The sequence below is a fragment of the Rhineura floridana genome, chromosome 11, assembly GCF_030035675.1.
Source record: "Rhineura floridana isolate rRhiFlo1 chromosome 11, rRhiFlo1.hap2, whole genome shotgun sequence".
Lineage (NCBI taxonomy): Eukaryota > Metazoa > Chordata > Lepidosauria > Squamata > Rhineuridae > Rhineura > Rhineura floridana.
This window is the reverse complement of record NC_084490.1, coordinates 10222750-10250358: the sequence shown is the minus strand read 5'-3', so window position 1 is coordinate 10250358 and position 27609 is coordinate 10222750. Positions and strand designations below refer to the sequence as shown.

General features: G+C 42.5%; 1 protein-coding gene across 1 annotated transcript; it reads left to right on the top strand.

Moving 5' to 3' along the window:
- The first annotated feature begins 15843 nt into the window (after positions 1 to 15843).
- LOC133366577 (vomeronasal type-2 receptor 26-like) lies at positions 15844 to 26836 on the top strand. Its single transcript, XM_061589824.1, has 6 exons — positions 15844 to 15968; positions 17131 to 17308; positions 19623 to 20474; positions 22271 to 22498; positions 24169 to 24295; positions 25935 to 26836. Exons 1-6 carry the CDS (start codon positions 15907 to 15909, stop codon positions 26834 to 26836), a joined length of 2349 nt encoding a protein of 782 aa, XP_061445808.1. The 5' UTR covers positions 15844 to 15906.
- The last annotated feature ends 773 nt before the right edge of the window (positions 26837 to 27609 follow it).

Below are 27609 nucleotides of genomic sequence, written 5' to 3'. Positions count from 1 at the left end.
CCACCCTTGTGGTTCTTGCTTTTATGGCCACCATGCCATGGTCCAGCATGTGAAAATGGGTGGGGAAAAGCCTGACAAATCGTCATTGTTCTTTCCTGCTCCCTCATTCAAGCTGCTATTTGTACTCTGTGGATAGCAACCTTTCCAGCATTCCCAGTTTTTGACATGCACACAATGACTAGAGAAATTGCACTAAAATGTAATGAAGGGTCCACTATTATGTTCTACTGTGTCTTGAGTGTTATGGGTTTCCTGGTACTTGTGAGCTTCACTATGGCTTTCCTAGCCAGGAAGTTACCTGATAATTTTAATGAAGCTATATTCATCACCTTCAGCATGTTGGCCTTTTGAGCAGTTTGGGTGTCCTTTGTTCCAATGTACCTCAGGATCAAGGGGAAATACATAGTGGCTGTGAAGATCTTCACCTTGGCATCCACTTTTGGACTACTGGGTTGTATCTTTTTTTCTGAAATGCTACAGCATTATTGGGAGACCTGACTTGAAAAACAGTGGATATCTTATGAGAAGAAATATTAAATAATCAAAAGACTACAACCCTTGTCCAATTTAAATCAGCAGCAAGCCCCAGTGATTGCAATGAGCCTTGCTAACCATGATTTAGATTGTGATCTGTTTCTTAATTTTCACCGCTAGTTCAGACCCCATGAGCGTATATGTGAAATTAAGATTTTTTGCTCCAATATGCATAATTTTACACTTGTTTATATTGAATTGCATTTGCCATTTTTCTGCCCATTCACTCAGTTTGGAGAGGTCTTTTTGGAGCTCTTCGCAATCCCTTTTTGTTTTAACAACCCTGAACAATTTCTTGTCATCAGCAAACTTGGCCACTTCACTGCTCACTCCTAATTCTAGGTCATTAATGAACAAGTTGAAAAGTACAGGTCCCAATACCGATCCTTGAGGGACTCCACTTTCTACAGCCCTCCATTGGGAGAACTGTCCGTTTATTCCTACTCTCTGCTTTCTGCTTCTTAACCAATTTCTTATCCAGAAGAGGACCTCTCCTCTTATTCCATGACTGCTAAGCTTCCTGAGAAGCCTTTGGTGAGGTACCTTGTCAAACGCTTTTTGAAAGTCTAAGTACACTATGTCCACGGGATCACCTCTATCTATATGCTTGTTGACACTCTCAAAGAATTCTAATAGGTTACTGAGACAGGACTTTCCCTTGCAGAAGCCATGCTGGCTCTGCTTCAGCAAGGCTTGTTCTTCTATGTGCTTAGTTAATCTAGCTTTAATCATACTTTCTACCAGTTTTCCAGGGACAGAAGTTAAGCTAACTGGCCTGTAATTTCCGGGATCCCCTCTGGATCCCTTTTTGAAGATTGGCGTTACATTTGCCACTTTCCAGTCCTCAGGCACGGAGGAGGACCCGAGGGACAAGTTACATGTTTTAGTTAGCAGATCAGCAATTTCACCTTTGAGTTCTTTGAGAACTCTCGGGTGGATGCCATCCGGGCCCGGTGATTTGTCAGTTTTTATATTGTCCATTAAGCTCAGAACTTCCTCTCTCGTTACCACTATTTGTCTTAGTTCCTCAGAATCCCTTCCTGCAAATGTTAGTTCAGGTTCAGGGATCTGCCCTATATCTTCCACTGTGAAGACAGATGCAAAGAATTCATTTAGCTTCTCTGCAATCTCCTTATCGTTCTTTAGTACACCTTTGACTCCCTTATCATCCAAGGGTCCAATTGTCTCCCTAGATGGTCTCCTGCTTTGAATGTATTTATAGAATTTTTTGTTGTTGGTTTTTATGTTCTTAGCAATGTGCTCCTCAAATTCTTTTTTAGCATCCCTTATTGTCTTCTTGCATTTCTTTTGCCAGAGTTTGTGTTCTTTTTTATTTTCTTCATTCGGACAAGACTTCCATTTTCTGAAGGAAGACTTTTTGCCTCTAAGAGCTTCCTTGACTTTGCTTGTTAACCATGCTGGCATCTTCTTGGCCCTGGAGGTACCTTTTCTTATCTCTGCATAGCCTGAGCACCCCTTGAAATTGGTGCCTTGCGAGGGAAGATCCGTCCTTATGAATAAAGAACTGCCCTGAGCTTGGAGGCCAAAGGTGGAGCTAAGCCTGGGTGTCATGAAGTGGGCAAAGCTCCCCTTTTGGAGATGGCATGAGTGAAAAGGAAGAACCTTCTGCCACTTGGTCTGTTTTTGATTTCCAAGTGGTCACTGACAGCTTGGACTAGGAAACCTTCATCCCATTGAAGGGATACAGCTGAGGTATCTCCCTTAGCTGGCACCGTTAACTCCCCAACACTCAGGGCCCCGAAAAAAGCTAGTGTAAAAGCTACCCTGAACAGCACTGCTTCATTGCTGGACCAGCATATCCCATGTAATTGTTTCAGTATGGGAGAGAGAATGTCATATGTGGTGGGGTGTCAGGACTCCTTCCTTGATGGATCCCTCCTTCGCCATCCTTCAATGGCTCTCTGTGCCCTGGCTGAGTTGCAGGGGTCTGGATTACACAGTGCAGTAGAAAAGAGGGAAATGGCAGCTGAATAAGGCCCGTCCTTGATCTGTGTCAGCCAAGGGGGCAAGGGCTCAAATCTGTCTTCCTGAGAGTGAGACAAGGCTTCTGCAATGTTGTTGCCCACACCTGGAACATGACGTGCAGAGAAAGATATGTTAGCCTCCAGGCACAGGAAGACAAATTCTCGAACCAAGGTTATTATGTGCTCAGAGAGAGCTTATTAATGACCCTGACCACTGCCTGACTGTCACACCAAAATCTGACCCTCTGAAGTGTTCTTTCCACAGGGACATGGCTACCATGATGGGAAAGAGTTCAAGAAATGTGAGATCCCTGGTAAATCCTGCAGCCATCCAATCATTAGGCCAGCACTTGGCACACCAATGGCCTTTGAAGTACACCCTGAAACCCAAACTCCCTGACACATCAGATTGAACCTGTAGGTCTGTGCCTGCCTCCAGGCTGTCCTGCAAAAATGTCCTGCATTGCATTGCTTGAGGAAGCAGACCCAGACCCGCAAGTCTTGCTTTATGGGTTTTGTGAGGCATCTGTAGTGATGCGGTGATGGGACCCCGGCTGTGGCATGGGCAAGCCTTGCACATGTTCATGGGGGAAGCCCTCCCTTCTCTGCCTGAAGAGGCCTGGAGTGCATTTGGTGCATTCTGTATGTATAGGATGCTCCAGATAAAGCCACAAGGGGAGGCGGGGATGGCTGCCTAAAAGAAGGGGGGGATTGGGTGCTGAGCATTGCTGCTTCCCACTTCCCAGTATCCCACAGAAAAAGCCCATCCAGGGTGTGTGTAATGGTGTCTCCCTGCCCCCATTCAGTGTCTGGATCCATGCAACCTTCCCCTGACTTTGTTGATTGTTCCATCAACAATCCCCTCCTCACCTGCAAATAGGCCTTTCCCTGGCTTGATAGAGCTCCTGGAGGGAGAAAGCCATAGAGCGGCAGCCAGAGAGCCCCTTATCATACCGACCTTGCCTTCCATGTGGCTGTTCGATGGTCTGATCCAGCAATGTTCTTCCTCCAAAGTTGGCACACAACAAAAGAGGCCAGGTCTCGGCAGAATGGGGCCTTTTAAAGACCTGGGTCCAGCTTTGCCTCTTGGCTGCTCTTGCGAGAGTGCCCAGGATTGCGGACGATCTCCTGAGACCTGCAGCATGGATGGGAGGATACTAACCCCTCCCTCCCATCACTGTCTGGGGCATGCTGCACCCCACAATTGGTGCCCCAAGTTGAAGCTTGGCATAATGAAAATGTGTTGTTTTCAGTGGTGTTCTGGGTGTGAGTGTGGGGGTGTGAGGTAGGAGAAAAACAGTTTTTGCCAACAGGCAATAAAGTTGTATTATTATTATTATTATTATTAAATTTATTTATATCCCGCCTTTTGGCCAAAGGCCCTCAAGGCAGCTTACAAAGAAAAATGAACACAAGTATAAAATACATCAATGAAAGCAGTACAATTTACAAAAAATAAACTAACTAACAAATACCATTATTAAGGGAAAAAAAATGTCCAGGAAAGAAACTCAGAGTTGAAGACCTTGTCTTAAAAAGACATCCATCCTTTTTTCTGCAGTGTTTTGCATCTCAATGTCACAATTCCCTGAAGCCTGTTCAAACTGAAGGCAGTGGCTGCTCCGTGGTCTTTTCGGTGGCATTAGCTCCCGCAGCTTGAGTTCCGATGCCTGCCAGTGATGTGTCGTGGGAGCCGACGAGGATGAAGCTGCGGCTGGGGGAGGACGCGGGGCTGCCGGGGGAGGAAAGCAGCGCCATGGGTGCAGGCCACACCGCTGAGGAAGAGAAGGTGGTGTTAGTGGGGGCAGCAGCTCCCAAGAGGCAGAAGGGCAACTCTGAGCACTCATATGACACTTTATTTTCTTGTTTAGTTTACAGCAGAATCGATACACCAGAGCCAAGTTTAAAGGTCCAAAATCTGCAGATTGATCTCTGCTTCATAGAACGTTAGGCAAGAGCAGTAGTGCCGTTCAGAGTTTATATCTGTCAAAACCACCACAAAAAAAGTTCAAGATTCCAGAGGCGATGAGCACACAAGTGGAGAAAAAGTTACAATGCTTTATTTGAAAATTTTAGTGTGTTATTGCTGGCAAGGACTTAACAGATAAAAGCATCTAATGATCACATTTGTTATCTTAAATCTCCTTTCAGTCATTGGAAGCCCCAGACAAGCAATGACGGAGAGATCCCAGCTGGCCCACACAACACCTCCAACTGGCCTGGGTCTGTGCTGAGGCTCCCCAAGCAGGAGTTAGGAACCCTTATTTATACCCCAAAAGCCCTGTCCCTGGGTGCAGGTTTGCACCTGTGACTTTAAATAGATATACCCGTGAGAATGTTTTTTTTTTTTTACTTGGGTCTCACATTTCTGTCTTTTGTTTATCCCTTCTTTGGAGTCACTGTCCTTGAGCTCTGCAGCAGCCTGCCTTATAACATGGCTTTGAAGGCAGCATTCCCAGCCCTTGGTAGTGTATGTGCAAACATCTTCCCTGATGATCTCATTGGCATCCACTGTCTATTTTGGCTAATTAACAGCCTCTTCGCAGCCTTCTGTACTGTTGTATACTATATGGGTAAGGAGACAAAGCCTGCAAAACAAGCCCACCTGGCTGGGATGCAGCAGAGGCATGAGACAGGAGCATACCTTTCCTAATTATCACTAGCATGGAATTTGCCTTTTTCACAGCTGCCGCACACTGGGTCGACATTTTCATCGTGCTGTCCACTACAACCCCGAGGTCTCTCTCCTGGTCGGTCACCGCCAGTTCAGACCCCATGAGCATATATGTGAAATTAAGATTTTTTGCTCCAATATGCATAATTTTACACTTGTTTATATTGAATTGCATTTGCCATTTTTCCGCCCATTCACTCAGTTTGGAGAGGTCTTTTTGGAGCTCTTCGCAATCCCTTTTTGTTTTAACAACCCTGAACAATTTAGTGTCATCAGCAAACTTGGCCACTTCACTGCTCACTCCTAATTCTAGGTCATTAATGAACAAGTTGAAAAGTACAGGTCCCAATACCGATCCTTGAGGGACTCCACTTTCTACAGCCCTCCATTGGGAGAACTGTCCGTTTATTCCTACTCTCTGCTTTCTGCTTCTTAACCAATTCCTTATCCACAAGAGGACCTCTCCTCTTATTCCATGACTGCTAAGCTTCCTCAGAAGTGTTTGGTGAGGTACCTTGTCAAACGCTTTTTGAAAGTCTAAGTACACTATGTCCACTGGATCACCTCTATCTATATGCCTGTTGACACTCTCAAAAAATTCTAATAGGTTACTGAGACAGGACTTTCCCCTGCAGAAGCCATGCTGGCTCTGCCTCAGCAAGGCTTGTTCTTCTATGTGCTTAGTTAATCTAGCTTTAATAATACTTTCTACCAGTTTTCCAGTTTTCCAGGGACAGAAGTTAAGCTAACTGGCCTGTAATTTCCGGGATCCCCTCTGGATCCCTTTTTGAATATTGGTGTTACATTTGCCACTTTCCAGTCCTCAGGCACGGAGGGGGACCCGAGGCACAAGTTACATATTTTAGTTAGCAGATCAGCAATTTCACATTTGAATTCTTTGAGAACTCTCGGGTGGATATTGTACAGGAATGGTTGTTTCATTAATTTTATTATTACATTTATATTCCATCTTTCCGCCAAGGAGCTCAAGGTAACATACAAACAGAAGGTTTTCCCCCTTCTGATTTTATATTAACACTGGGGAGGGGCTCAGGCAAGCCCTAATTCTAGTAAGAGGCTTCATACAAAGAAGCATAAATGGGGGACCTGAGGCCTGGGGCGCAGATGAGGTCCTTTTCTCCTTTCTATGTGGCTTTCAGGACTTGGACTCTCTTCAGGCTACACACCCCTCCCTAATCCACACTCCTCACTCACTCTCTCAGGGATTATTATTGTTGTTAGCATAGCTGGAATATTTCCTTGAACTGTGATAATGCCTCCAAATTGCCTGGATGAAGAATGGAGAGAGAGAGAGAGAGAGAGAGAGAGAGAGAGAGAGAACTTCTGCTTGGCTGTAGCCTGCTGTACAAAGAGTCACATTCATTGCTCTATCAATTTTTTCCCTTTTCCCTATTCACCACTGGCATGTGCACATAAGGGAATGCGGCTAACAGGGCTGGAAAAATGTCCCCCAGTCATGTAATAGAAACACCGAAGGAATTTCCTCATCTCAGTTCATGAAGCATGCTATTGGAATAGGCAGGGAGAGCTGAATCTGTCATGGATAAATAGGAATCACCCTAAGACAGCCTGATCAAACTATGAAACCATGGGTTAAAAAAACCCCACACTTGTTGCACACAAAAGCCCTGTTGAGTTTTATTTCCTCCCACATGATCACCAAATGCATGAGAGCAACAGTGGGGATACATTCCCTGGTCCTGCCCTCATTCACTATCAACGTCCCTGCAGCCCTCTACATACTGAGGCAGTGGTTCTCAAACAGTGTGCCGCGGCACACTGGTGCATCGCAAGAGGTGACTAGGTGTGCCGCAAATATTATGAAAGTATATTTTAAAAATGAGAAGAAACCCATTTGTATAGTTATTTTTATTCATACTTTAAAATATATTAATATATTTTTAATTTTGTACACGAAGTGCACCAGAAATTTTTTTATATGTGTTACAGTGCGCCGCGAACCACAAAAGTTTGAGAACCACTGTTGCAGGAGTATCAAAGCTAATGTCTTGGAATAGAGGGGGCAACGAATGCACCCTCTCAGAATGTTAATCACATGAAGGGCAATGCCTTGAGAATGCTAAAATATTTCTCCAAATTATAATCACTTTCATATTACTTTCTCTTTTTTAGAAGTATCACATTTACACATTGCCCTGTGGAAATCCTTGCCCATAGAAGTCCAGCAGGACTCATTCCTACTTTGTTTTAGACACCTTTTTATTTTTTAAAAAAGGTACTGTTCAAACAGGCATTTGGAACTTTTCTAACTGACCACGTTTACGGATATGCTATTGATTATTTTACTGATGTTACTATTATAGTATGATGTCTTCATGTTATACACCTATGGAAGTGTGGTTTCTATATATTTAAATGATTTCTCCCCCCCCCTTTTTTTTTTTTTGCATGCAGCAAATCCCTGGCATCTCTAGGCAGGACTGGGAATGTCTTTCTATCTGAAATACTGGAGAACTGCTGCTAGTCAGTGAATATAAGAGAATATAAGGAATATAATGAATATAAGATCAATAGTATCCCAATCAGTTCTTGATCGTTTCATATGCTACGGTTGCATCCCTCAGCAAACAATGATACAACACTAAGGGACAGCAAAGTTGGTCTTTGCCAGGAGCAGGGAGATACCTTAGCATGCACCTGAGTATAGGCCATAGTAGTATATACTAGGATCTTGGGCCAAAATTGGCTCAGGATTGAATAAATGGTGTTGTTCTATAGACATTTTCCCCCACCCCAGATTGTGCTCATTTGCAAATATTCCTTTTGCAGGACCAATATCTATAAAGACATCAACAACGGAACTAATGATTTTATTTAAGAGGATTTAAAGCAATACAGGCTGCACCCTTCTTGTGGTGGAAAGGGAGAATCTTCATATGCTGACGTCTTACAAAGGCCTCATTTTCCTGGATTAAGCAAAGAAAGAAAAAATCCAGAAAACACCCACCATCACCACTACAGGATTTCCAAAGACATTATGAAACAGGAAATAAAGACAACATTTATTCATTAGTGCACGAGGCACAAACTGGATAATTAATATTTGTTCCATATTTATGAAGCAGTTATTGATAAGTGTCCTTGTGATAGGGAATTCTGAGGTCTGCTGGACCGGGGTCCTTGAGGAATTGAAGACACAGGCATGAAGCAAAGATAGGCCTTTATTGGTAACAAGTATAAGCACGCTCAGTCTCCCATGATGTTTGGTGGAGCTCTGCAACATGGCACTGCTGCCTGGATTTTTATACATTCCAGTACAGAGACATTAGCATATCCCAGTCAGGGGGCTACACATAAGTATTATAGGGTTGCCAGGTCGGAACCATCCAAAAACCTGAGAAAATGGGGCGGGCCCTAGTGACATCACGGGGCAGGCCCTAGTGATGTCACGGGGCAGGCCCTAGTGACATCATGGGGCGGGCCCTAGTGACATCATTAAACATGATACATTGTATCAACCACAGTTGCTTGGAGCATACCATTCAAAAAAAAATTCTCTGGAGATTAAAATAGAAATCTTACCTAAAATAGGGTGTTCCTAGGTCCATCTGAAGTGACAAGGTCATTCTTTCTCACAAGCTTAGGATGATGGAAAATGGAAATGGACTGCCTTCAAGTTGATCCCAGATAGGATCAACCAGATAGGTTGATCCCAGATAGGTCTTCATGGTAAGCAGTATTCAGACAGAGGTGGTTTACTATTGCCTTCCTCTGAGTCTGAGAGGAAGTGACTGGCCCAAGGTCACCCGGTGAGCTTCATGGCTGTGTGGGGATTCCAACCCTGGTCTGCCAGGTCACAGTTCAACGCCTTTAGGGAACATTTAATCTAGCTTACTTGCTTCTGGCAAGAAGGGTTTACGTGCCCTCAGGCCAGGCCATTATTGGAAGAAAGGAGCTTAGTGTTGCAGAGATGTTAGATGGGAGCGCAGATGGATGCCCCTGAAGGCAGCAACTGTAAACATGCTTATTAAGGAACTAAGCCCCATAGAACTCAATAGGACTTACTTCTGAGTAGATATGGTTGCAGCCATGTTAAGGACAAGGGAGGGCATTCTAGGCAAAACAGACAAATAATTGGGTGTCAGAACAAATGAAACCAGAACTATCACTAGAAGCTGAAATGATGAAACTGAGGTTATCATACTTTGGACACATCATGAGAAGACATGATTCACTAGAAAAGACAATAATGCTGGGAAAAACAGAAGGGAGTAGAAAAAGAGGAAGGCCAAACAAGAGATGGATTGATTCCATCAAGGAAGCCACTCACCTGAACTTGAAAGATCTGAACAGGGTGGCTCATGACAGATGCTCTTGGAGGTCACTGATTCATAGGGTAGCCGTAAGTTATAATCGACTTGAAGGCACATAACAACAACAACAAACCTCCCTGATAGACTGTGGGAATGCTGTGGACAATATATTTCAACTTCAGCAAAGCTTTTGACAAAATGCCACATGATATTCTGATTAGCAAGCTAGCTGAATGTGTACTGGGTGGAACAGCTATTGGGTGGATCCACAGTTGGCTACACAATCATATTCAGAGTGCTAATCAATGGTTTCTTCTCAACCTGGGAGGGGGGTAACTAGCGGGCTACTATAGGGCTTGGTCTTGGACCCAGTGCTCTTCAACATTTTTATTAATGACTTGGATGAGGAGGGTCAGGAAATGCTTATCAAACTTGTAAATGATGCAAAATTGGGAGGAATACCTAATTCCCTGGAAGACAGAAACAAAATTCAAAGGGATCTTAATAGGCTGGAGCATTGGGCTAAAAACAGCAGAATGAAATTTAACAGGGATAAGTGCAAAGTTCTACACCTAGGAAAAAGAAACCAAATGCAGTTATTAAGATGGGGGATACTTGGCTCAGCAATACTACATGCAAGAAGGATCTTGGGATTGTTGTTGATCACAAACTGAATATGAGCCAACAGTGTGATGTGGCTGCAAAAAAAGCAAATGCTATTTTAGGCTGCATTAACAAAGTGAGTGAAGTACTAGTTCTCCTTTATTCAGCACTGGTTAGGCTTCATCTTGAGTACTGCGTCCAGTTCTTGACACCACACTTTTAGAAAGATACAGCAAACTAGAATGGGTTCAGAGGAGGGTAACGAGGATAATCAGGAGACAGGAAACGAAGTCCTATGAGGAGAGACTGAAAGAACTGGGCATGTTTAGCCTTAAGAAGAGAAGACTGAGGGGAGATATAATGTACCCTTCAAGTACATGAAAGGTTGCCAAGACAGAGGATGGCCAGGATCTCTTCTTGATTGTCCCAGAGTGCAGGACAAGGAATTATGGGCTCAAGTTACAGGAAGCCAGATTTCGACTGGACAGCAGGAAAAACCTCCTGTTAGAGCCATGTGACTATGGAACCAATGACCTAGAGAGGTAGTGGGCTCTCCTACACTGGAGGCATTCAAGAGGCAGCTGGACAGCCATCTGTCAGGAATGTTTTGATTTGGATTCCTGCATTGAGCAGGGGGTTGGACTTGATGGCCTTACAGGCCCCTTCCAACTCTACTATTCTATGATTCTATGAAATTATGCCCACTAAGAACAGCAGCTAGGGGGACTGTCACAAAAGGTAATGGGGCTAGGCCCCCTCTGGAATTTGAATACTGCTATGATTTGTTTGCACTGTGGTTTTTCCCCTTCTCTGTAAAGGAGCAGCACTGGTCTCTGATTTTGATTGGAGGGGATGATTAACACTTTTCTCTTTTCCCCCACCCCATTTATGATTCCTTGGGGGAAGTCATGCTTTAAATCTGCATTGGGGGTTCTTTAAATATATGGTGTGGACCTGCCCTTGGTGAACTTCAGAAGGGATAGTGACTGTCACATTCCCCTGTGGGTTCCACTACAGCGTCAATGGTAAAAATGAGGATGAGAGAGCTGCCTTTTCCCTGCTGTACCCAATGGGGGAGATCAGGGAGCTAATAAAAATGAATGGCTTCCTACAGAAGCTCTCTTTCTTCATCTGAGAATGTCAAAAACTCTGTTGCCTGCAGAAGTGATTGCAGCAAACAACGGAGTGTTTCTGTTCATGCCCTGATGCTCAAGGCATAAACAGTGTGGCAAGCACTATTAATCATCCTAAGGTGATGTTGTGACAATTAGGTTGCCCCCACTCCTGTGAGAGTGAGAGGGGCCAACATTCTGATAGGGCTTGGATAGTTCCATTCCCTGCCAGATGTTCGTCTGTGTAAGGCTAAGCGTCAAACTAGATATGACAACAGCAATCACGCTTGTTAAATCATGTACCTGCCACATATAAAGTAGAGAGGTGGGTGTTTAATGTTAACTTCAAAAGGTCCAAAAGGAACTAAATACTCCCATACTTACTCTCCCCCAAGGTGAGTTGCCTAAACTCTCCCCCAACCCACCCCCAAAAGCAAGTGAGCTAGGCTAAGAGAGGAATTTATTGGTATCAGTCATCAGCCACTACGGTTTATGTACAAAATACAAACATAAAAACTTAACTGAGCAGATAAAATTGCCGAAGTAAGTTAAAAATTATACAAATTAAAACTCAAGAGAGCACCATGGTGACTCAGCCCTGTAGCCAGCCTTCCTTGTTAGGTGGGGCACACATATTTCTCGGTGGGGCATTTGGCAGGGAGAGGTGCATAGTGCCAGCCAATCCCCCCCACCTCACTGGTGGAGTGGATGTGAGGGCCAGGCCAGGGGAAGGGAAAGGCAGTGACCTCCCCCCCTCTACTCCTCCAGAGTGTGTGTTAACTTACATAAATGAAGTTTAATCTGTTGAATTGTCTCAGCCTTTTTTGAGAGAGCCCCAGGAATACCAGACTTCTAAACTTGACTTTGCCAATAGCTACAGTGCACTTTCACCTGTTGTCTGTCCCTGTGTTCTGTTTCTTCAAGAAATAAACTTCTTTGGTAATGACAGTGAGTTCCCAAGCTTATATTTGATGCTGCAATAAGAATTACTTTTTGTCCAATGCAAACACTGCGGCTTTAATACCAAGCCTTACCTCCTGCTTTGCACAACATCCAGCATGATGAAGAATTCTAGTAGATTCAAAAGGGTTTTTAATGTATGTACATAAACATAATACAAAATACCAGTGTATCAAAATATACTCAGTACAAAATAAACTGAAAGCAACAGCTACAGGCCAGCTACTGGAAAGCCCCTCACATTGCTCACTATTTTGTAGCATTTTGATTGACTAAAAAAAACCCTCTAGGGGACGACTCGTCCCATGACCCCTGGTAGAAATCTGGTGTGTCTTCCCGCGTCCTAATGGAGTCATCAGCAGTAAACTGCAGGGCCAGCAAAAACCAGGAGACAGAAAGGAAGAGCGAACCACAGACATGTGAAAACCAATGTCAGCTTGCAGAACCAGGCCGCAAAATCTTACAGAAGAGAAAAATAAATAAGAGTGTGTCCAGATCAGCACAATGTCTTATAGCAAATCTGTCCCTCTTGAAGCCTCCAGAGAAATGTGGAGCGAGACAAGCAATGCATACTCTTCCAGAATGCAAGGGGGGGGGTCTTTGCCTAAAGCTAGCATCACAGACAGGGAGCCCAGCACAAGGGAGGGGGGTCATTTATAGAAAGCCAAATCAGCCACACACACCCAACCTTTGCCACCTCTCCCTGAACACCCGCTGTAATACCTTTAGCCTGGGAAAAGGCACCTTGTTATTTCGAGATCAGGAAAGGTAACTGGGAGGGCAGCTGGGAGCACAAAACCATCTTTGGACACACCTGGGGAAGAGTGACTGCATCTCTTGGGGACAGGGGAGGCACAATTCTTTTAAAAGAGCAGTAGAGGGGGTGACAGGCATTGCCAAGGCAGGGAATCAAGCAGGATATTTGCTTTTTACACCCCATTGAAAATCCTATTCATAGGGTCGCCATAAGTCGGGATCGACTTGAAGGCAGTCCCTTTCCATTTTTCCAGAGAGCAACACGATTGAGCAGGGAAATGTGCATCAAAAAGCATCCCATGCCCCTGACACACCTCCATTCAACGCAATCAGATTTCTTTTTTTAAGGAGGTTGGCTCTCCAAGTTGTGCATGGGACATGGAATTAGAAATGCGCCTGATGGATGAGACCCCAAATGCTTCCATGGGGGGGGCAGGGGAGAATAAAGAGGATTACTCTGTACAGTAAACAGCCCCGATTCCAGCTGCAGAAGAACCAGAGGGGTGGGGGCGGGAAGACAGGTGAAAGATGCATGCAAAGGGCTTTTGGAGAAAGCCGGCAGGTAGAAGAAGGTGGCTGCCCCCCAGGGCGCGCATTTATACTTGGGGGGTCTGGGAAACGTTTCCTAGTGCGACTGAAGTGGGATGTGCGGTGGGTTGTGGCATGGGCAGGGGAAGCGATTCATAAGAAGGAGGCATTAGGAAAGAGGAAATGCAGATTGCACCGGGGAGGGGGTGTCAAGCCGCACAAGAAAGCGCTTTTTTGCAGCATGATTTTCACGCGCCGCAGAGAAGCACTCGCGGCTCGTGCCGCCGCCACCGCAGGAACCTGCTGCTTTCTGTTGGAAGGTGATGCGGGATTAAGGGGCACTCCTCAGGGAGACAGAGGCGGCCGGCCAGCCCGTGGCCAAGTCATGCTAGGGAAGGTGGGGGGCGGCAGGCGCCCTACATCCAAACCGCAGGGAAGGCGCGAGAAAGCGAGCGGCGGCTCTTACGTGCAGCCAAAGTTGCAAACGCAGGGCTTGCAAGCGGCACCCTGGAGAGGCAGAGGTCCTCACGGGGAAGGGGCCGCCGGTTTGATGGCACGGGGATGGGCGCACGCCGTGAGAAAGAGAGCCTTGCAAAGCAAAAAAAAAAAGTCTCACCAGTGAGAGCTTTTTGGAAGGCAGGAAGGCAGGCAGGGGCAAAGTTGCAAAAGGCAAGCCAGGCTTCCATAAAAGCGCGTTGAAAAGTTGCCAGCAGGTTTCCTCAAAAGCCGCGCCGCACCGCACCCCCCCGCCAGTGCTTTGCTCGTGAGGAAATGCGGACAGGGGCTGCCGCCGGAGCCGGCCACCCCTGCTCCCCAATACTGGCCTGGGCGATGCCTTGCTTCCGAGCTAGCCAGCACCAAACCACTGCGGCCTCGCTTCCACGCGGCTCAGCCTCAAGACCTCCTCCTGTCTCAGTGATCCCTGCCTCAATGACAAAGGGCGGGAAGGCGGCCAGCCACAGCCATCACGCATGCATGTGTCAATCACGCATGCGTGGCTGAGGGGGCCAATGAAAAGCCGGAGCTCCACCAGTTTAGCTGAAGTATTGCCGGAGGCCGGAGACGGCCCCCTTTTGCCGGAGACTCCGGCAGAAAACCGGAGACCTGGCAACCCTAAAGTATTACATAGAGGTTACACTGTATACATTATTTTCTAGCCAATCAGGTACTATTCAGTAAAACTTATACCAGCCCATTTCTACTATGACCCAATACATTCCAGAGCTAATTCCTCTCAGGCCTTGGAGGGCACAGAGAAATAATAATATAATATAATATGAATGAATGAATGATTTTATTACGGTCACAGACCACATAATAATATAATATAATATAATATAATATAATATAATATAATATAATATAATATAATATAATATAATATAATATAATATAAATCCTATAGTTTTCTAAAAGAATATATGTTGCTTACTGTTTGTATTTTAAAAAAACCCATTACGTGTATATTGTCATTGGATGCATATACAATAAAGTTTCGCCAGATGACATAAAATGTCTGTGTGTTTGGGGTTTTTTGCCTTGCAGGAGCCAGATATGTATTATTGATAAGTGTTTTTTCTTAGGGATTCTTACAAAGTATTCATATACTTAATAACATGAATGCATGAAGGATTCAATGTGACCTGTTACACTGTGATAAAAGTTCCAGGTCACCTGGAATATTTAACCCATAACTGCTATATGTATAAAGTCCATCCCCCCCTTTTTTTCACATGTTCATGCTTATACCTTCAGACTGCAGTGCAGTTTTGGAATCATTTGGAACTTGTGCAAACTTGCACGCCAAATCAGAACACACATTGCAATGTGGTTGTTCTCTTCTGTTAGACATTCTTACCAATGCCTCATTTTCCTGATGATGTTTTCTCGCCTGGGATCACTGCAACACAGACAGAAACAGAGAAGCTTTCTGCTGAGATTTGATAAACATGTTTTTCAGCTATGTCACAGACAGCTTAAACTCTGAATAAATTATTACTTACCATGTAATTATCAAATTAACTAAGATTGCATCAACTTCTTTTCCAAAATTCCAAGAGAGTTCTAGTGATCACTAGTAAAACTATGGACTCAGACTGAAGGATGCTATAAATCTTCCCTGCATTATTGATATCTGATGATATTCAGAGACAGGGCTAAGTCAGTATGATGATTTATGCTGCACTAAGCTTTGAAAAAGCTGAATGAGAAGCCCTCCAAGCAAGACTGTGTGTACTCAGGAGTTCTCAAGGGGCAATTTGAAATGGGATGAATTATATCTACATGGAAGATGTTTATGCAAGATGGTAGTACTTGCCATGTTGGTATTAGTGCTGTTGCTTCAGGTGACATGCAGGGTTCCAGTTGCCAAATGTACCAGCAGTGACCGTCTTCCTATTCTTCACAAATATTATCAGTCAGGAGACTTCATTATTGCTGGCATCATTTCCCAGATCTACATGTTTTCCAGACCAATAACGTTCCAAAAACGTCCCTCTCATGAACTCTTTGATAACCGTGTGTAAGAATCTGCTTTTTAAAAACAAACCTATATCATAATGTAGATAGTTGGTATAGTACAGTGGGGAGGAGAGCCTGGCTGGGGTCCAAAGTCTGTGAGTTCAAATCCCTCTTTGTGTCTCCTGGGTGTCAAGGGCCAACTGAAGATCACCCCACAGTGAGTGGCTCAGGGGTTACATGTCCTGCCACCTGTGCAGCCGTGGGCAAGCTGCATGGTCCCAAGGAGCCCAGTTGCCCCCCAGCTGGCAGTTGCGGACAAGGAAGGGGCTGGCTTGTGCAGCTGTGGCAAGCTGAGCAGTCCCAAGCCAGCTGGGGAGGACTAGCCTCAGAGGGAGGCAATGGTAACCCCCCTCTGAATACCACTTACCATGAAAACCCTATTCATAGGGTCACCATAAATCGAGATCGACTTGAAGGCAGTCCATTTCCAATTTTCATCATAATGTACCCACGGAGTATTTTCATGCAGGATGGTCTTGTTGACTGGGTTTAATTTCAGTGGGAAGTATCTGTATCTGACATTGCACTTTATCTTTCTTTTCAGAAAGGCAGTCTACTGTTACCTCTCTCACATTTTATTATCATCATTACCCATTACCCTAACTGTGCCAAAATATAGGAGCTCATTTTTTCTGGCTAGAGTCAATGCCATGCTCTCTATGATGATGGAAGGTCACACTCATGGCATACCCTTTGAACATACATTTTGTCAGTGTGGCTCAGGTGCTGTTGAGACTATAGCACATATACTTTTGTACTGAAATTTCTATAAGGATGTGAGGCCAGAGTGTTGCACCCCATTCTGGAACAGTTTCCTGACTGATCTGATACAGCTCTTTTGAAAATATGTTTCAATGGTAATAGTCCCTCTATTATGCTAAATGTTGCCAAATTTTTAAATATTTTTATGACACTTGGGCTAAAATGTCCACAGATTAAGAAATCATGGAGTATTTGGGTTTTCAATGCATGTTTGATTGTTTGCAATGGTTGTTGGATCAATATACATTTCATTTCAAGAATAGGGCTTTCACATGTCTCTTATTCAGGGTACTGCTTCAGAATTACCAGCACATCCTGGCCTTGGTATTTGCAGTAAAGGAAATAAATGAAAACCCCCTGATTTTACCAAATGTTACCCTGGGCTTCCACATCTATAACAGCTATTTCATTGCAAGCTGGACCTATCTTGCCTCAATGGAACTTCTCTCCTCGCAGGACAAGTTTTTCCCAAACTATAAATGTGACTTCCAGAACAATGTAGTAGCTGTCATCGGGGGACCTAACTCTGATGTCTGTCTCAACATGGCAACCTTCCTGAGCATCTACAAGATTCCCCAGGTTACATATATGTGATGCCAATGTGTCCAGGGAGTATATACAAAAGTTCTCCCTCTTAGTTAATGCTGCTTGATCTGTTGGCATCTCCATAGCTGTTATACAGTAGCTAAGTCCAACAGGCTGTGACCCTCACTGTTAAAATGTTTTGCAACTGGTTGCTCCACTTTTTTAGTTAATATTGCCAATTTGTGGTTTCTGAAGTATGTGAATAGTTTTGCCTGTGTATTGGATACAACATCCTGTTGGTTTTTTTTCTTTTTTTTTTGCATTCAGTGACATAAATTATATTACAGGACATTTTGAAAAAGGTTGTCTCCATGAGATACACACAGGTGATAGAGCATTTGGAGTGAAAAGGATGAGATCCAGGATTACTAATAGGTGTCTTAAGCACAGCTCTCGCTAATAGTTTGCTTAAATTAGGAGGCTGGCAAAATGCTACAGCATGAGGCTTGTTGATGGCTCCAGCAAGACGTTCAGAGTTCACTAGCAATGGATAGCTCTCCCTGACTGATAGGTGATAGTTATGAGATGCTGGATGGAAATCTATCACAAATGGAATGTGTTGTTCTATGTCTTCTGAAACGTCATTATAATAGTGGAGGTTTTCTTTTGACAGAATGGAGACTTGGTGGATGTTGCAATGAATTACATGTGGAGGACATCCTTTCAGAAGTCGTCCTTTCAGTACACGGATCCTTCTTTTGTATATTTTGTATATATTCTAGATGAGGTTTCATTATTTATTATTATTATTATTATTTATCATTTATTGAATTTATTAGTCACCCATCTGGCTGGCTGTCCAGCCACTCTGGGCGACGTACAATATAGGCATACAATACCTAGACATTAAAAATCTAAAAATAATGAAGATAAAATCTAGTCCACCCCAAAAGCTTTATTTGGATATGGGAACTGTCCTTCTAGAAAGGAAAGAGGCAGATTCCACCATCAAAGAAGAAACAGCTTTAAGACAAGGTTTATGGAAGAAAAGCAAGGGATAAACACATCCAGAACAGACTCTCAAAAAAGGAACATAGTTACTAAAATTACAAATACAATGTTTTTCTGTCACTATAGATGAAGCAGAATTTTATTCAGAATGCATATTAAAGCAAACCAACCTAATTCTCTCATCCTGAAGTTATATGCAGATCAGAAAACAGCTTTCATTCAGACTGTACCCTTCTCCAAATTTTGTGATGCAGTTTTAGTTTTAGGAGGAAAATATGTATTCTAAGGGAAGAATTCATAAAAGATGCCCTAGTCAGAGGCAGCATGCTTCTGAAAACCAGTTGCCGGAAGCCTCAGGAGGGGAGAGTGTTCTTGCACTCGGGTCCTGCTTGCGGGCTTCCCCCAGGCACCTGGTTGGCCACTGTGAGAACAGGATGCTGGACTAGATGGGCCACTGGCCTGATCCAGCAGGCTCTTCTTATGTTCTTATGTTCTTAATACAAACCGCATACCTTAGGGGGAAACGTGTACAATTCAAATACAAATACGTGTGTGTTTAAAACAAGAGAAATCTGCACACACACAAAGTTCTGTCCATAACTAATGATTTTGCTGGGCTCCAACTCCCATCATCCCTAACCATTAGGGATAGGCAAGAAATTTAATTCAGTTCAAATTTCAAGTGGAATCCATCCAATTTGCATTTTCAGAAACAATATGAGAACTGAAACACAACCATCCTTCAAAATTCAGACTTATTCTAATTTCTCAGTATAGTTTGTCATCCAAATAATGTTTACAGACATTCATATATTAGGGCAAAGTGTGCATAAAAATGAATATATGAGTGAAAATAACATCAAAATGTATTCTATGATTAAAAATCATTTGCAAGAATGCATACATTAGTCAAAACTGTCTATAATACTGTGTTTATTAGGAGAAATTTACACTAAAATACTAGAGAACTGTCATGAGGATTTTTTTTAAAAAAAATCTAATTGCTGTGGAAATGTGGAGAACTGAATTTAAGATTGGAAAAAGGAGACACTGAGGGAACCAAAATTTGATGGGAGTTGGAGTCCTACAACCTCTGGAGGGCACCATGTTGGCTATCCCTGAACTAATATCACTCTTACTGTTTCTCTACTACTTGCTAAATGCCAGAGAGGGGAATGTTCTCTTCCCCTCACTCTCTGGGATATGCTTGATGAGGACAACCTCCTTCCTGACAGAGAGCTCCTAATGTCAGTCTTCCAAACCTTCAAGATTATACTTTGTTACAGGAATAAACACAAACTTGACTTATTTTGGAAATCCCTTCCCCCCTCTCCTCTTTTGCGTTTTCCCCTTTTAGCTCATATATGGTTCTACTCTGAGGATGAACAACAACAATCCAGGTGTTTCCTTCCACCAGATGTTCCCAAATGGGGCTCATCAGTATAGGGGGATTCTCCAGTTACTGCTGCATTTCAGGTGGACATGGATTGGGGTACTTTCTCAGGAAGATGACAATTCAGAGAGATTTGTACAAAATGCTCTTCCTGAGTTTTCTCAGAGAGGGATCTGCTTTGACTTCATAGAAAGATTCCCCACATTAAGTTTTTCCAGCGAGTTCACTGGAATGATTGCACAGGGCTTTGGAACAGCAAAGATTCTCATGGCAAGCTCTGCCAATGTGGTCGTTATACATGGTGAAATTCAGACAGTGGTTACTTTGAGAATGATGCTTCATATTTTAGCTTTTGAGGATATACCAATGAAAACAGAAAGTAAAGTCTGGATAATGGCAGCCCAGATGGATTTTGCATCAGTTGCTATTCAAAGATGCTGGGATGTAAATTTCATCCATGGTGCTATATCCTTTGCAGTTTACTCAAAGCCACTACTAGGATTCCAGGAATTTCTTCAGATGAGAAACCCTTCCTCAGAAAGAGAAGATGGTTTTATTAAGGTATTTTGGGAACAGGCATTTAACTGTGTGTTCCCAAGTTTGGTGGTAGATGAAAATAGTGGAGAAATCTGCACTGGGGAGGAGAAACTGGAGAATCTTCCTCGGTCTGTTTTTGAAATGAGCATGACTGGCCACAGCTACAGCATCTACAATGCTATGTACGCTGTGGCACATGCTTTGCATGACATTCATTCACCCAAATTCAGAAAGGAGGATGGATGGAGATGGAAGATTGTGAATCTACAACAATGGCAGGTAAATGTCTGGGAAGGGTAATGCAGTAAAACTTGCAATTAGTTTGGGAAGTATAACAGCAGTATAATTTGGGATATATACAGTGACCATAATATTCACCTTATATGTCTGTCACATTTTGAAGCAGCCAGATCTGTTTTGGATCCACTCTGTATCATTCTGATTTGATTCATTATTTGGGTGTGAACCTCATCTGTTAAACACAAAGCTCCATTTGCTCTTCTTGACTGTAATGGAGAAACTAAAAATGGATTATAACTTTTCCCTTTAATACAAGTGGATAAAATGTGCAGGCAAATGATCCCCCCCCCCCAAATGAGTGAAGTCTGCCACAGGGAACCTTTAAATATTATCTATTTTTATTTATTTTTAAAAGACAGAGCAATCCAACTCAGGGGAAGCTGATGGAAGGGGTGCTGGCAGAAAAGGAGCTGGTGGGAAGCTTTGTGGCATTCATTTGCTATTTGGGAACTGCAGGCTGGTGGAATGTTGGCTCAGATGAGAGCTGCATGCAGGAACGGCAAAGAAAAAGGTAGCTCTCACAAATACCTCTACCAGCGATAAGAGATCCCCATTGACTTCCATTATAATTATTTTCTTAGACCAACCTTTTTTTTGAGGTACCTTTGGCTGAGATCAGGACCTGCAGGAGCTCTCTGAATGGTAGTTGGATGTTGTATAAGTCCCCCGCTTGGCTCCTCCTCTGACATACACCCCCAGAATGCGCTTTTTTTGGCCGTACAATGACTTCTGCCAGCACCCCTTCCACTGGGCTGGGCTTTACCGCCCTGCCATCTCAGCCAGGGGTCCGCTACATCCAATTCCCCTTAGCCCAGTGTAAATATGAGTTGGATTGTGTCCAAAGTTCCTAACTTTTTAATTTTGTGTCAGGATTGGTTGCAAGGATAGTTGCAGCCATTCTCCTCCCAAAGTTGCCATTTGGAGTGATGGAAAATTTAGATAGATAGATAGATAGATAGATAGATAGATAGATAGATAGATAGATAGATAGATAGATAGATAGATAGATAGATAGATAGATAGATAGATAGATAGATAGATAGATAGATAGATAGATAGATAGATAGATAGATAGATAGAATGCATATATTAGTGAACCTACAAAATGCATCATATTTGCAAAATGTGTGTTAAGCAAAATTGTGTGTAAAAATGTATATATTAGGAAAAATGCATACTAAAATGCTGAGCAAAATTGTGGAAATGAAGGGAACCAATTTTAAGACTGGAAAAATGGGAAACTAAGAGAAACTGAAATTGATGGATTTGGCCATTCCTATTTGGAGCAGACTTTCATATTCACATATATTTTTTCTTTTAGAAGAAAAAGAAGGATATAGCTATATATGAAATGAAATGAAAGCTATACATTTTGGATTGCCCTACTTTATGCAATCTTTTTTTCCTTTCAATATCTATAATATGAAATTATAGGGCTCCTGCTGGGAGGAAGGGTGTGATATAAATCAATAAAAAATAAATATAATATTTAAATATTTTTAAAAGGTGTTTACATGTTTCATTGTTATTTTGTTCAACCACTTTTGTTCTGTAGCATTGATCCTTTCTTTTATTCACATTCATTTTTCAATAAATATTAACATATTTATTGGTTTATAATGCATTCATATAATATGTGGATTATTACAACATTGATTATACATTGATTGATATTTACAGTTCCCTCTGAGGTAAGTATTCTTCTGAAATAAATTGGGCACCAAGTAGTATATTCTCTTTTTATATATATATATTTTAAATTAAAAAAAAAACAGCTCCACCACTTTCTACAAAGGATCTCATTTAACAACACTGCTGGGGAGGAAATTTCCTTTGACCAAAATGGGGAAATCATAGCTGGATTTGATATTTTGAATTGGGTCACATTCCCAAACCAGTCCTTCCTTAAGATCAAAGTAGGAATAATTGACCCACAGGCTGTCACAGAAAAAGTGTTCACCATTCATGAAGATGCTATTGTGTGGCCCCACAGATTTAACCAGGTAAGGTCCATGCACATTTCAGTATTATGTTATGTTCAATAATTAGTTCTTACTAATAATTACTAGTAATAATTAGTAAGCCCCGCTGAATTCAACTTCTTACTTACTTCTGAGTAGATATGGTTAGGATTGTGCTACTGACCATATACTGCTTTCAGCTTTTGAGAGGAAAGGTAGAATCATTATTATTAATTATTAATTATTAATTATATAGTGCTTGATTGCCAAGGTGGCTTCTAATAACAAAAAAATATATAAACTCATGAAATTAAAATATACATTAAAATAATTTCATCAAAACTAAAATTATATAAACATCCACAATTAAAATGTATGACAAAACAAGCCCATTAAAATAGCACAATTACAAGAGTTAAAACAGCAATTAAAACAGTTAAAGCGGAAGATTCAAGTCAGAAGATCATGGAAGTGCTTCTCTAAATATATGTGTTTGCAAGAGGCATTGGAATGCTACTACTGATGAGGCCTTTCATATTTCATCATATAAAGATGAATATGTAAGGGGCACCCCTTTAAGTTCATAGTCTCAGTGACAGGTGAAAGGGCACGTTACCTGTTTGTTGAATTGATCTATGCTATCTGTAAGCCAACTATTGTTATTTTTTCTTCTTACCCAGATTGTAGGAAGGGGTATTTTTCTACACCTATTCTACACTGTTGTGTCCTTGTTAGAAATTTGGGAGGACTTTGCATACCATAGTTTGGTGGCAATGAGCAGATACAATGTAGTAAAGGAAGGCATGTGAAGTAAAAATATGATGATGATTTTATTTCTACATTGCCCTTCCTCCTGTAGGAGCTCAGGGGCAGTAGAAAACATGGACAATACAACCTATGCAATAACATGAACCTCTGAAAATACAAGTCTAACCTCCCCAAAATATACAAAAATAATAATTACCTGCTGAAATTCCAATCAATGTTCTAATATGTTTATACAAAATCGGAGATGAGGATGGGCTTCCTGAGATGGGGAGCCACCACTGAGAAGGCCCTTTCACAATTCTCCACGCCAGAGGTCATAACCATCCGCAGCTGTACTACTATTAATATGCTATGTGAGGCACCACAGTGGTAAAGGGACACTCACACAAATTGAGTCCTCACAGCTTACCAGCTCAAAGAGAACTGGGGTAAGATGCCACCCTTGGACATTAGTGATTTCATTAATTCCAAAAGTTGCATTACTGTGGGCTGGAGTATGCTGTCAGAAGCGTCCTTATAGTGGCTATAAATGAGCTCAACCCTTAGGCCTGTTTCACAATTTTAGCTAGGGAGGAGTCACCCAAAGAAGGCAGAGAGCAAAAGCTGTTCTTCATGACTCTCAATTTAAAAATAAGCACCACACTGAGGAAAAGTGTGGCACTATATCCTGTGCAGAACATACCATTGCAACACTGATTTCAATCCATACATTAGAATAAAGACACTTGGAATAAAGACAATGTGCCCAGTATCTTTTTCCAAGTGTTGAGGCAATTCAATCGCAAGAACCCATTGCATACCTAATTCACCCCTGCAGTGATGCCATCATGCCATGTTAGCCATTTATCAACCACTTCTTAAGAAATTATTGGTCCGTGAGATTCAGATTGCCAAATATATATTTCCTGGATGTTAATACAGTCTCTTCTTTCCTTGGTGGATAGACACAACCTCTTTCACTGTGTAATGATGTTTGTCATCCAGGTTATAGCAAGACAAAGAAGGAAGGGCAGTCATTTTGCTGCTATGATTGTCTTCCATGTCCAGAAGGGATGATCTCAAACAAAACAGGTAAGAGACCCCACATAAAGATGAGGGCTCTGCTGGATCAAACTAAAGGCCTATCTAGGCTAGCATCCTGTTTCTCTCAGTGGCCAATCAGATACCTATGGGAAGCCTGCAACATTTTGAGCCCCAACCAGAAACAAATGGTCATCCAAATTCACAGTCTAAGAATGGCATGGTGAATTGGGATGCCTGTTTCATTCCCATAGATACTCATTTTCCTAATTGTTTTTAAAAAAATCAGTTTAGTGGTGATGTCAGCTGCTGAAGAAACAGACAGATACAGCCATTTGTTTATATACACTCACATACATACTACCTCAACAACCTGGATCAACAATCAGTAATAGCAACAACAAAACCAGGCAAGATGCAGTTAGTAATATTTCCCATTCATTGCCCCTTCTCCAGTGAGGGAGGACACCTTGCTCATATCCTCTAGGCCAGGGATAGCCAAAGACTGCCTGCCCCTTTATAGACCTAAAATATCATTTAGATCTAGTGTGGGAAAACTTTGCCCTCCAGATGTTGCTGACCTACAACTCCCATCATCCCTCACCATGCTTGCTGGAGCTGATGTGAGTTCAGCAAAATAAGGAGGGCCAAAGGCTCCCCACACCTGTTCTGCCTAATGGCAGGGCTGGCCCTGGGAGAGGAGAGATCTAGATCATCTGGGTAAATTCTACCCATGGCACCACACCTTACAAAATATCATAGGGCAGTGAACCGAAATGGGCACTTTCTGCTACAGCCCCTTATTATGGAATGTCCTCCCTTCCGACATGTGAAACTATCAGTTGCTTCAGATATCTTGTAAAGACATATCTTTTTGTGCAGGCTTTTCCTGACTCATAACTTCAGAACCTGCTTTATGTGTTTGAGTTCTGTTTTTTGTGCTTTTATATGACTATTTTGTTGGTTTTAAGTTGTATCTTTTTAATTGTTCATTTTGTTTTGCTATTTACACTACTTAGAGATTTTTAAAAATATTCATTGGTTTATAAATGCTTTTAAGTAATAAAATAAAAAGGTGGAGTCCTCCAGATATTGTTGGATTCAAAATCCCATCAGTATGGGAAATCCCATCAGCCATAATAGCCAAAGTTGAATGATGATGAGAGTTGTAGTCCAGCCATTTCAGGAACAATGGATCTCACTTGGCTCAGAGATTAATGGAGTTTAGTTAGCCAATCTATGGGGTTCACTCACACCTTCACTTAGACCTAATGAGAGCCAGAACAATAACCCGCCCACCCATCTGGCTGCTGGCAATCTTGAACTAGCTAATAACTATTTACATGGCTAAGTTGGATTTTCCCTTCCCTCTCTGGATTGGCTATGGAAAAGGTTCTATGGTTGGCCTGTTAGTCTTCTTGAAACACATGAGGGAGATCAAGTGTGAGTAGTTATGACAGCCAGGACTTCATAGTTTAATTACAGTGAGGGGACTGAGATACCTTTTGTTACTATTGAACCATCTGTTAATATGGCTTCTTGCAAACATAATTGCATGAGAAGGGGACAAATGGTCTTTCAGGTTTTGATCTAGCAGCCATCATCCATGGCCTTGTAATATTAAGGTTAGAATACTTCTAGGTACTGAATACAGGGTACACATGGATAGAAACTACATTTTCTTTTTCAGATACGGATGACTGTTTTCAGTGCCCTGAAGAACAGTACCCAAACAATTACCAGGATGTATGCATCCCTAAGAACATAAGCTTCTTGTCTTATAAAGAGCCTTTGGGGATGAGTATGGCCAGTTCTGCTCTTTCCTTCTCTTTCCTCACAGCTTTGGTGTTTTGGATCTTCATTAAGCATCGGGACGCTCCCATAGTCAAAGCCAGCAACCGGAACCTCACTTACACTCTCCTCATCTCCCTGCTTTTCTCCTTCCTTTGCACTTTGCTATTTATTGGCCAGCCTGGGAAATTGACATGTCTTCTTCGACAAACTGCTTTTGGCATCATCTTCTCGGTGGCAGTTTCTTGTGTGTTGGCCAAGACCATAGTTGTTGTTCTAGCATTCACTGCTACCAATCCAGGGTCAGTAATGAGAAGATGTGTTGGGAATCAACTGTCTTACTCCATTATTCTTTCAAGCTCCTTTATTCAAGTCATTATTTGTACCATATGGCTGGCAACATCTCCCCCATTCCCAGATTTTGACATGTACTCGATAGATGAAGAAATTGTTCTGGAATGTAATGAAGGTTCAACTCTCATGTTTTATTGTGTCTTGGGCTTTATGGGCTTCCTGGCCATTGTTAGCTTCACTGTGGCTTTCCTAGCCAGGAATCTGCCTGACAGTTTTAATGAGGCCAAGTTTATCACCTTCAGCATGTTAGTATTCTGCAGTGTTTGGTTGTCCTTTGTTCCAACCTACTTGAGCACAAAAGGGAAATATATGGTGGCTGTGGAGGTCTTCCCTATCTTGGCCTCCAGTGCTGGGTTATTGGGCTTCATATTTTTCCCCAAATGTTACATCATTTTGCTGAAGCCTGAACTGAACAACCAGAGGCTGTTAGGAAAAAGGAAGAATTAGAGAATCTCAACATCTATGGCTATAATCCAACTAAAGTTACCCTTGATTAAGTTCCATTCAGAAATCAATAGGCCTGGCTTTTCCTAGTGATGTGTGACCTTTTCAGCAACTTGCTGGAAAATCAACCAGACTTTTCAGGCATTCCAATCAACTGTCTACCCCCCAAAAAAAACACATTGATGTTTTTCAAGAATTTGATGGGATTACTTTGAATGCCAAGTAAATTCAACCTCATATTTTCCCCTTCCCTGCCAATTCCTCACCTTCCCCACTCCCGTGAAAAACCAAATCCTTGTTATAGAGAAGTGGTGGAGTAACAGCTATCCCTTCCCCAATGTAAGACTTTTTGACCCTCTCCTTTTCTGCAAATGATGCACAGATAATCATTTGTGCTCATGATCATGAGAATAATGCTGCAATCTCCATGATTCTCAGCAGGAAATAATATTTTCAGATACAATATGCCACTAAAGATAGGATTTACTGTCTTGCCTCCTATGCTTGATACCTTCCCTCTTGAGGGAACACACTTTGAGGGAGGTGGGGGGAGTGATGGGACATGAACCACATTATGAGTCAGGACAGGGACAGCCAACATGGTTCCCTCCAGATGTATAACTCCCATAATCTCTGATAATTGGTCATGCTGGCTGAGGCTAATGAGAGCTTTAGTCCACATCAGGGCAAGCTCCAAGGGTGTGGAATTATCAAAGCTCAATATCAGGCTACACTATTCAAGTGAAGGTGGTAGGTTGTTGCATTTCACCCCCTTC

Excerpts from the sequence above, each read along its gene's own strand:
- LOC133366577 (XM_061589824.1), top strand. The coding sequence starts at position 15,907 with ATGTTTTCCAGACCAATAACGTTCCAAAAACGTCCCTCTCATGAACTC. Across the intron at positions 17,309-19,622 it reads GCATCTACAAGATTCCCCAG|CTCATATATGGTTCTACTCT; the intron begins GTTACATATATG and ends TTCCCCTTTTAG. Across the intron at positions 24,296-25,934 it reads GATGATCTCAAACAAAACAG|ATACGGATGACTGTTTTCAG; the intron begins GTAAGAGACCCC and ends TTTCTTTTTCAG.